Raw genomic sequence first — 11,768 nt, forward strand, 5'->3', positions numbered from 1 at the left:
CAATTAGTGATTGAAAAGTGAAATCATCATAAAAACACTCTTAAAAACTCACCTTAAGTGTATATTGGAAGCCTTGGCAGGGTGGGTGATGGAGAGAAAAGCCCTAGTCTTGAAATCCTTTTATTCTTCTCTCTCCCCGCTCATGTATTAATAGGCCCAGGTACAGTATTTTTTCACTGGTGTTATCCCTGTGCTATAAGGCTTTAGCTCACTGGTTTGCTAAAATCGGATACAATATTTTTCCAATGGTGCTATCCATGTGCTATAAGGCTTTAGCTCACTGGTTTGCTAAAATTTTCAGCTTCCCTCTTGTGCTATAGCTGCGCTATGGGGAGATAGATCACTGTATTTTCTTTAGTCTTGTTGCTTTGAAATTAACATCCAAGGGAGAAAATTCTACAACCCTTGTACTAATTGATCTACCTCGGTACCACAAAACTTTAATTTCCTTAGCAAAAATTCTCTGGGGTCGTTACACATAATTCAACATCCGGTCAACCTTTTCAACTTAAGTTCTAAACCTTGGAACTATATGTTCCAAATTATTTGAAAACCTCACCAGACCCGAATTAATCACCCCCGATAAGTTATATAACAACTGTAAAGCATAAATTGAGTAGTAAATGGGGGAGACGAGGTTGTAATACTAGAAACGACTGGCCGGGTCGTTACAAAAAGTTTATGCCATAGTAAACCAGAAGTTTACTTAGAGATAGCACATGTCATGATAAACTTGAAGTTTTCATTTGCCATTTTTAAATGAGCTATTTGAGAATTCATATAAGCATATATTGAAGAGCTAGAAGACTCTTCAAAAATTCTCTTGTGTTGCTTGTTCTTATAATAAATTGATTATACCAGCTAAAGTTGGGACTAAAATCCCTAAATTCTGAAATATATAAAAGGTGAATATGGGCCCATTCACTTATCATGTGAACCACTTATAGATGCATATATGAGATGGTTACATGTGTGTTTATTGTCAACCTGCAGTTTGGCATTTGAAATTATATTTATCAATTAAGAGCATAATTTTCATATTATGAAATCAAGATAGTTCATTTTGATGATGCTGGTTATATCCAAGCTAGTTTAGCATTGAATACCACTTATTAATGGCTAAACTATTGCTTATGAGAACAAAGCCTCATGTGTTGGTCTAAGATTTTTTAAATTACATACAACAACACTTGTATGCATCAGACCAACAAAATATGATAAGTCCTCCCCTCACAATTGGTTTAGGATCAGAAACCAAATATTTTTACTATCTAATAACTTTTGATGTGTGGTATATGATTAATTTATCTACTACAATGCATAAAGATAGGTTTCCCAAAGAAGATTGGGGATATCTGTTAGTTTTTCTAACATTTGGGGGATGGAATAAACAACTGGAAAATATGCTATATGAATCGAATTATCATTAATATTATCCTCACCTAGAAGATAATTCAAGTTAAATGCCAGAAGCATTTGCTGATCCAAAATTAAATATCATATTTCAGCCGCAAATGTTCCTATTAAAATTAAAGTCCCCGAAGGATAAAGTTTACTACACGCATGAAGCGTAGTAAACTGATCGGTTCTAAAGATAACAATCCTTGAAAAATTATAGGAGCAAATGATCATAATGAGGAGGAAATGAGCTCTAGAAGAGCCCACGATATAATATTTCATGAAACTCCAGAAGAAGTTCAGGTACCTGAAAATAAGGAAAGTGATGAGATCTCAACAAGTTATGTCGCTTAAGAACCGATACAAAACCATCGTCGATGATATATTTGATACAATATAGCTTACAATATTGTAAAAGATTGTGAGGATCGGACCTGTAATCCAGATACTTGAAGATGTCATGCCATCTAAATGCAAGTCTTAACCTATATGACTCATTTGATTAAGTCTATATGAAGATCCCTGAAGGATTTTAAATGCCTGAAGCATATAGTTCAAAGCATCGTGAAATGTATTCAATCAGATTACAAAGATCTTTGTACGGTTTAAATCAATCTGGGCGCATGTGATATAATCGCCTCACTGAATTGATGAATGAATGTTATGTAAATGATGACATTTGTCCATGCATTTTTACAAAGAAAACAATATCATAGTTTGTTATACTTGTTGTTTATGTTAATGGCATAAATCTCATAGGAACTCCAGAAGAGCTCCAAAGGGATAAACTTTGTCTTAGTCTGCAAATTGAATATTTAGCAGGCGGGATCTTTATCCATCAATCTGTCTATACAGAAAAGGTCTTAAAACGTTTTTACATGGACAAAGCACACCCATTAAGTACACCAAATGAGTGTTTGATCACATGAAGTGAATAAGGATCCGTTCCGACCTCTAGAAGAGGATGAGGAACTCCTTGGTCCTGGAACACTCTATCTCAGTGCAATTGGTGCACTTATGTATCTTGCTAATGCTAGCAAAGGTGGTGCAGATCATATTGGTTGTGCAGATGCAGGTTATTTATCCGATCCCCATAAAGTTCGATCTCAAATCGGGTATGTGTTTACATGTGGAGGTACTGTCATATCATGGCGCTTCACAAAGCAATCTATTGCTGCTACTTCTTCAAATCATGCTGAGATAATAGTTATTCATGAAGCAAGTAGGGAATGCGTATGGTTGAGATCAGTGATTCATTTTATTCGAGAAAAATGTGGGTTGAAATGTGATAAAAAAACCCACAATATTATACGAAGACAATGCTACATGCATAGCCCGATTAAAAGGCTAATTTATAAAAGGAGATAGAACGAAGCATATTTCACCAAAATTATTCTACACACATGATCTTCGGGAAAAATGGTGACATCGATGTGCAACAAATCCGTTCAAGTGACAATCCAGTAGATTTGTTCACTTTGCCAACTTCAACTTTTGAGAAGATGGCATACAAGATTGGAATGCAGAGACTCAAATATTTGGAACAAGGTTTTCATCTGGGGGAGTGAAATACGCATTGTATCTTTTTTCCTTACTAAAGTTTTTCCCATGGAGTTTTTCTTGTAAGGTTTTTAATGAGGCAGCTAGAATTGCGTATTACTAAATATGTGTACTCTTTTTCCTTCACTAGAATTTTTTCCACTGGATTTTTCCTAGTAAGGTTTTAACGAGGCACAATATCTTTTAATGAACATCCAAGGGGGAGTGTTATAAATATATTATATTATGGATGTTCATTTAGTACTCTATTAGAAATAAGCCTCCTGAAGAAGCTTATCCTTTCAGTACTCCGTTATGGATATATATTATCTCTGGTAGAAGATTATCTATATATGGAACATTAGCAGCTTTCACAGCATCTTAGAGTAGCAGCTTACAAGCAATTTATACAGCAGCTTACAAGTAGCTTACACAGCAGCTTGCAGTAGCAGCTTACACATCAGCTTCCTTTCTTCTATAAATAGAGAAGAATTCAGTTCATTATGTACATTAGTTTGAAGTTGAATAATATATCAATCTCTCTCTATACTTGTCTTCAGTTTCTTTACTTTACGGTCTTTATTTTATAACATAAACCACAATTTTATTTTACTCAAATATTTCTCAAATTTACTTTCCAATTGTCTTTTTTTTTTCAAAAATTAAAAATTGACCAGATAAAATGGTCAAAATTCTCATAATACCAAGTGAATGAAAAAGAAAGAGCTGCCTCAACTTCATCATCATCTATTAATTCCACAAATAATTTGGTAAATCAGAGCCGTTGAATTTAACGATTGGACAGATACGTAATTGGTGAGCTTTCAGATGAGGAAAATCCGTTTTATATTTCTCTCTTCGGCACGCATCTCTATGTGCTCTTTCATCATTCTCCCTAATGGCGCGTGTTTTTGCCACTTTGAATTTCTATATCTGTCTCTTTGCCTTTGAATTAGCCTTAATTTTTTGTAATTTTGAAATTCAAATTTTAATTTCGTTAAGTTTATATGAAAATTTAAAATTCAAAGTTATTTGTTGCAATTATAATCAGGTTCTGAAATTTTCAATAATCTATATTTATAATTTGTAACAATAAATAAGTTGCCATATACGGCTACAAGTAATTATATGTATTTCCATATAACATTTCCAAGCACATACCAAGCTTTGAAATACAATAATGTAGAATTGAATTGACATATTACCAAGTATTAACTAATTATGTCAAAATCTTATTTCAAATTATTGTTTTTATCCAATTTATCTAATTTTCAAAAATTTGAAGCAATAATACTCCTTCTATTTAAATTCGTTTGGTACTGTTTCAATCTTTGTCTATTTCTAAAAAGAATTAATTTGCATTTTTATCTTTAAATACTCATAATATTTATATTTTTATTTTGCTTATAATAAGATATTTCTTATAAAACTTAACACAATATATCACACACAATGTTTTTTACTATAACGCCTACAATAACTTATTATTTTATTATATTTAAATAATAAATTATAACATAGTATATATTATTAGTTAACTATGATAAACTATATACAAAAGTTCTACATTATATGTTCATCGCAATGATGCATACATCAACTGATCAACCAAACATATTTCATCAATCATCACACAAGACGATACTTTTGATATTTGAGCATTATAAATTAACGTTTTAAAAGTCTCAACTCTTTTTTAAATTCTAATTTAGTCTAATAATACTAAACAATTAGAATATATTACTTTCAAATTATTACAATAAACGTTCAAATAAAAAAATATTTATTTGCATTTAATATTTATATTAAATTAAATAATTTAATTTTAACTAGTAAAAATTTAAAAAATACATATCACTTCATTAATGATTAAATGAAAAATGCTTATATAAAAGACAAAAGCAAGACAACTGGCGCGTGTATGTCAACCGCTAAAATAGAGTGGTTTTTACAAAAATAATTGCAATATTGTCATTTACCTCCCCAGAATTGATTAAAAAAAAATATCAGAACAGCGTCACCAACTTTATCTTCCTTCGTTTAAACCCATTTCTAGATAAACTTTCACGTTTTTGCAAATCCCAATACACAAACCGACCCTCTTTCCCCATATAAAGAGAGACAGAGTAGAAAACTAGCTCAAAAATATTCTAATCAATTTTTAGAGTAATTTGTACTAAAAAAAAATAATTGTGAAATCAAATGGAGAAAGCAATTGAGAGACAAAGAGTTCTTCTTCAACACCTTCGTCCTTCTCAAACTTCTTCTTCCTTGGAAAATATTGAATCATCCATTGCTGTGAGTTCTTTTTTCCAATTTCAATTGAGTGCTTTGGTGTGTTTGGTTTTTTCTTTTATAATTTTCAAAATTCTATTTTTGATTTGTTTTTGTTTCTTGATTTTCAATTTTTTGTGGCTGTGTTTTATTTCTTCTTTTCAATCCCACCTTTGGATTCAATTTGTTTTATAAATGATTTTCAATTTGGTTTATTCGGTATGTTTTGAATTATTCTTTTCTTGGTGGGTTTTGATGTGGATATTTTTTTCATTTTGATCTGTAGATTGAAGTTTTGAGCGAAAGTTATGTTTTTGTATATGGTTTTATTGGGTTTTTGCGTATGTTTTGAGCTACCGTTCAAGTCTTGCTTTCAATTCAATTCTGAATTCTATCTTTTTTCTTGAATTTCAGTTTGGTTTACTGTGTATATTTTTATTGTTTTATTGATTGATTTTGATGTGGTACTTTTTATTTTGATCTGAAGATTGAAGTTTTGAGCTAAATTTCTGTTTTTGTATATGGTTTTATTGGGTTTGTGTATGTTTTTGAGCTAAAAGTTTGAATCTTGTGGGCAGGTCGTTAAGTTTTTTTATGTGGGTATGGTTTATTTTGATATGTAGATTGAAGTTTGAGCTAAATTTATGTTTTTGTATATGGTTTTGTTTGTTTTTTATGTATGTTTTGAGCGAAAGTTTGAGTTTTGTGGATAGGTAGTTGAGTAGTTTTTACGAGGGTATATAGCTGAATTCGATCCATAGGTGGAAGGTGTTAGATATAAGAAGTCATTAATTGTTTTCATGTTTTGGGAGGGGTCAAGATCAGAGTTATTCCGTAGTGCTTTTATGCCATTAGTAGAAATATTATTTTCCTGCAGATCTGATGACCTATTAATTTCTTTTGTTATTTGGAGTGGAACTGTGATATAGTTGTAAATGGATATTCCTGTCTATCCCAATTTACGTGACACTTTTTTTTTTTTTTAGTTTATCAGAAAAATAAGGGAAAATGGTCAATTATACGTCTATACTTTCAGATATTGTCTACATCTAACCTCCGTTATACTATCCGACCAAATTTACTTCTATTGTTATACCTTTTACTATCGGGCCAAATTTACCTCTACAATCGGCAAACTTTTAAAAATTACCCTTTCATGTGTTAAGTAATCCAAAATCTCCCAAATTATTTTTATTTAAATCACTTATTGTTCTTCTTGCTCCACTATTTTCAAAAATTACTATTGATGTGAATGCTAAAGTTACTAGACTATACAAATGATTCATGAATATTTTTAATTACCAATGCACCCACTTCTCTTCTTGTTATAATGGGTTTGGAATTGGGTTTTTTTTTTTCCAACCATATACACACTGTAGAATTCAGTGGGTCTATTTATTGCATTATATGCAGCAGATCATTACGTATGTACATGTATATTCAAATATATTTTGTCATTATCTGGTTAGTACAGAGTTCGATCGACTAACTTAAGAGTGCACAATGTGTAGGCATTTGATTAAAGCAAAGTTGCATTCGACAATATAAAGTCTCCAAGGAACTTCAACTTCAATCACTAATACTTGCAAAGCCCTCATATATTTGGTGCAGTGAATTCACTAAAATTGGGATGTTGTAAATACTTTTAGAATTTAGACAAGCTACTTAATTTAAAATTTTCAAATAACTATACTTCGTTTATTAACTGTTGTATTATTTCATATTTCTTTTCTCTTATTTTTTTCTCCAATTCAGAAAGTAGGTAAATGCCATTTATTTCGAAAATAGCGGACCAAGAAGAAGAATCAGTAATTTAATTAAAATGATTTGGGAGATTCTGAGCCACCTGAATGACTGAGGGGTAATTTTTAAAGGTTTGTTGATTGTAGGGGTATATTTGGCCCGATAGTATAACGGTAGGGGTAAATTTGGCCGGATAGTATAAACCGAGGTTAAATGTCGACAATATCTAAAAGTAGAGGGGTATATTTGGCCCTTTTCCCGAAAATAATGACACATTTTTACATTCAGAAGTAATAAAACTTTAAACTATTAATTTTACCCTTAATGAGACAATTTATAACCATACTAATATCTCCGACTTGTTTTTAATGACAAGTTTCAAAAGTGTCTTTATTTCTTAAACTCGTCCTCAGTTAAACACCGTCCAGAGTACAATAATTGGAAAAGAAAAGCCTATCATGGATGACGACCTTTTCAAGTTCATTCTTTTCCAATTAGGTTGTTGCGTTTCTCTTTGTAAATCTACTAGCTTTGTTCCTTCTTTTCTTGTGTTTTTTATTCTCTAAAATGTGTAAGAGGATGTCTCCTAAATTACAAATTAATAGGAAGAACACCTGTGTATAAAGCGGATGCAGAGTTTGATTTATTAGTTTCATTGCTGAGTTTTCTATTTTTAGATATTAGGAAATATTTTTTACAATTGATCAGTATAAAACGGAGTAAGGGACAAAAGGTGGTGAAATCCTACATGTCTGATGGCGGATGTGCCTGTGTCATGTTTAATCCTGTTCAAAACTATGTTCATTAGATGTTTAGTAACTACAGTTTGCAGGAATATTCAGTTAATTATATGACATGTTTATTGTTATACCAAGTCTTTAGGTATTTTCGGTTACTTGGCTTGTTCTTGAACACTCCTTTCGCTGTGAAAGTCTATTACTTGTTGAGTGGTGAATGGGGTTGTCTAATTTCAAATATCTGGTGTCGTAAAAAAGAAATACATTATACCTTTGTTACTTTAAGTTCTCTCAATTTTAAACCAGGCATCTGTATGCTCTGCTGGAGACAGTGCTGCTTACCAAAGGACCTCTGTCTTTGGAGATGATGTCGTCATAGTCGCGTAAGTTGTTATAGTTATTAACCGTCTCTAGATTCAGTTTTTGAGTTTACCTGAGCTGCACCTTTGTGTTGCTCTCTTACTTTTTTATACTTTCATGGTTTTGTTTTAACTTCTCATTTGCACTACATATGTGGTTTCCTTGGATCAATGGGCTTTATCCTTACCGTGACAATGTATTTGTTCCATGCAGTGCATATAGGACTCCTCTTTGCAAAGCAAAGAGAGGCGGCTTCAAGGATACTTATCCTGATGATTTACTTGCTCCAGTTCTAAAGGTACGTTACACTAAGCTGAGTCATTTGTTGATGTTGATCAAGATTAACGAAGATATTTACCTTTAATTCTTCCTTTAATATTCTCTACAGGCGTTGATGGAAAAGACTAATCTGAGCCCTAGTGAAGTTGGGGATATTGTTGTCGGCACGGTGTTGGCCCCAGGTTCCCAGAGAGCAAGCGAGTGCAGGATGGCTGCATTTTATGCTGGTTTTCCTGGTAGGTTTTATTAGTACGTCATGGTGTGAAGTTCTTCATTTTATCTATGAGGTTCTTATTTCAATATATGCTCATTTTTCTTTTCTCTCGAGCAGAAACTGTGCCAGTTAGAACTGTAAACCGGCAATGTTCATCAGGCCTTCAAGCAGTTGCTGATGTAGCTGCAGCTATTAAAGCTGGATTTTATGACATTGGTTTGTTTGCCATTTCCTTTTGCTGAAGTGCATTGTAACTGCATTCCCTTGGATTCGGTGTTCCTCTAACAAATCATGTTTGGCTAACTTACCTCTAACAAATCATGTTTGGCTAACTTACCTCTAACAAATCATGTTTGGCTAACTTACCTCTAACAAATCAGGTATTGGCGCTGGATTGGAGTCTATGACCGCAAACCCAATGGCTTGGGAAGGATCAGTCAACCCAAAAGTATGTCCCTTGTTCTATGAAAAATATTGTGTATTCTTTTGTTATATATTGTTAGGCTTATTCTTAGAGATGAGTTCTATTGGAAGGATTATCATGATCTGTAACATTTGATCTCAGGTTAAGATGATGGCACAAGCTCAAGACTGTCTTCTTCCTATGGGTATTACTTCTGAGAATGTTGCACATCGTTTTGGTGTGACAAGGCAGGAACAAGACCAGGCTGCAGTAAGTTAAATAGACCCCTCAATTTATGATCATGTCTGTGGCATATATTCTCATCTCATTTTTATCTCTGTTGCTAGGTTGATTCGCATCGTAAGGCTGCTGCAGCCTCTGCTTCCGGAAAATTCAAAGATGAAATAATTCCTGTACCCACTAAGGTGGTATCCCTGTCTAAATTTTAACCACTGGGGTATCCATTAATAGCTATATCAACTACCCTCTTACGTTTCTGATGTCTTCTGTTAAAGATTGTTGATCCAAAAACCGGAGATGAGACACCGGTAACGATCTCTGTTGATGATGGTATACGGCCAAATGCCTCTGTTTCAGACTTGGCAAAGTTAAAGCCAGTGTTCAAGAAGAGTGGAACTACTACTGCTGGTAATTTGGTAGTCTTTGGGTCTGTAATGTAATTTAAATTTTGAGTTTGGTGAATAAAGTTTTCCTCTTCGCTGCAGGGAACTCTAGCCAAGTCACTGATGGTGCTGGAGCTGTACTACTTATGAAAAGAAGTCTTGCAATGCAAAAGGGACTTCCTATCCTTGGTGTATTCAGGTCTGTAGTAACGTTACTTGCAGTGAGCGTCTTTTGGTTTTCTCCACGTTAGTGGTTTTCTTCACAATTCCTCCGACTCATGCCTTGACCTTAGTCAGCTGATGACAGTATACTTTTTGCATCTTTATTCTATTATTGGTGTTTGTCTTAAATGAGAACTAACACCCAGTGTTCATGCAGGACCTTTGCTGCCGTGGGTGTAGACCCTGCCATTATGGGAATTGGTCCAGCTGTTGCAATTCCTGCTGCTGTCAAATCCGCAGGCCTTGAACTTGAAGATATTGATCTCTTTGAGATAAATGAGGTAATCTACATAAATTCATCAGCTCTCCGTCTTATATGCGTAGAGTACAATTTCTTGACTATGGCTCTTGTTTAGGCATTCGCATCACAATATGTCTATTGCCGTAAGAAGCTGGAACTTGACCCAGAGAAGATCAACGTTAATGGAGGTGCAATGGCCCTCGGGCATCCTTTGGGCGCTACAGGTAAATTTGACCATTTTATAGAATAACAATCACGGGGATGAATTAAAAGCTTCATGTAAGAACGTGTTGTACTAGACTCCTCTTGTTGGAGTAGCAGTGGTTTTATCGCCAGTCAGTTGATCAATAGGTATATGGGACGCTACCTTTTCGCTCTTATCAGTCCTTACAACAATCTATCAGCTGGGGGGGGGGGGGGTAGTGTGGTGGTTCTGTGTATGCTTGTTATTGGCTTCTCGTTGCTAAAAAATACCGTGTTTAAAGATCATTCTCATGAGATGCTTCTATATGTCAAAACAGGAGCACGATGCGTTGCAACTCTGTTGCACGAGATGAAACGTCGCGGAAAGGACTGCCGATTTGGTGTGGTGTCCATGTGCATAGGTATGTTCAATTCTCTCCCTTTTTGATCCCTCCCTCCCCTCAGCACCCAAAACCCTGAAAATAGAATGGCTCATCAACCCTTTTCTGATGTTATTTTTTTTTGCATTTCCCAACAGGCACTGGAATGGGGGCAGCTGCTGTCTTTGAAAGAGGAGACTCCTGTGATGAGCTATGCAATGCCCGAAAAATTGGAAGCCACAATCTCTTATCTAAGGATGCTCTATAAACAGAAGGGATACACAGCAGTCGTTTCGTTTAGTAATATTTACAGAGAAGAAGAACAATAAATCATAGTAAGCTTTGAGACATTTTCTTGAAAAAAAAGATAGATTGTAAAATTGCATTGGTTTTGCGATTATCGGCTGGATCAGCCTTGTACTTTGAAAATTGCTTTGGTCTTTCATGATATGCTTTATATGTTTTGTGTTCCAAACTTTCAGAATTCTCCTGTTTTTCAATATTTCATAGAACTACTCTCCTTTTGATTAAGGGAATATTCATCTTTTTCGTTCAGTTATATGTTCACTGTGAGGTGAAAAGCTTTCCAGGGGTCTCCTTCAAAATCAGAAAAGATTCACTAGGTCTACAGAAGAAACTTTTTTTTCTAGTTCTTATTATGCATTGGAGTTCATTGGAAAAAACCAATCAATTTCCTTGCAATCTTTCTAATCTGTACAAAGTTGAGGAGAATTTGCTATGGCCCTATCCTTTTTGTTCCTGTTTGGACTCTATTGCTACAAAGACTTGGGACAAGAAGCTAAAATTATGGCCTTCGCTGACAAGTAGGAAATGGAATTGCTTTGACATCCTAAAGTTATCCTGTAATTATTCACATCAGTCGAGTGTGGAGTGTTTTAATCCGTAGACACGGGGAGAGAGTCCCCCCATGGGTATTTCATAAAATAATACAATTACAGTAAATATTAATAAGTATAATTACATAAAAATTTAATAAAAAAATAAATAAGTAAAATATATATATATAGATGCGCTCCATAAAAAACAGTCAAAATAATCTATTATACAAAAAGGAAATAGTTTTCTATATGGAGGGACAAAAAAGATACTGAACCTTCAATTTGAACTTTGAACTTGCTGCTATGGAGGAGAATGAAGTTTTTTTTGTATTT

The 11,768-nt window shown here is 33.9% G+C and overlaps 1 protein-coding gene across 1 annotated transcript; it reads left to right on the forward strand.

Moving 5' to 3' along the window:
- The first annotated feature begins 4,971 nt into the window (after positions 1-4,971).
- On the forward strand, positions 4,972-11,071 carry LOC104111750 (3-ketoacyl-CoA thiolase 2, peroxisomal). The gene is made up of 14 exons (XM_009621517.4): positions 4,972-5,235; positions 7,998-8,074; positions 8,265-8,349; positions 8,440-8,566; positions 8,662-8,760; positions 8,925-8,992; positions 9,110-9,217; positions 9,295-9,372; positions 9,463-9,595; positions 9,673-9,769; positions 9,950-10,073; positions 10,149-10,257; positions 10,555-10,638; positions 10,755-11,071. Exons 1-14 carry the CDS (start codon positions 5,140-5,142, stop codon positions 10,862-10,864), a joined length of 1,395 nt encoding a protein of 464 aa, XP_009619812.1. The 5' UTR covers positions 4,972-5,139; the 3' UTR covers positions 10,865-11,071.
- The last annotated feature ends 697 nt before the right edge of the window (positions 11,072-11,768 follow it).

The sequence above is a fragment of the Nicotiana tomentosiformis genome, chromosome 9, assembly GCF_000390325.3.
Source record: "Nicotiana tomentosiformis chromosome 9, ASM39032v3, whole genome shotgun sequence".
Taxonomy (NCBI): domain Eukaryota; kingdom Viridiplantae; phylum Streptophyta; class Magnoliopsida; order Solanales; family Solanaceae; genus Nicotiana; species Nicotiana tomentosiformis.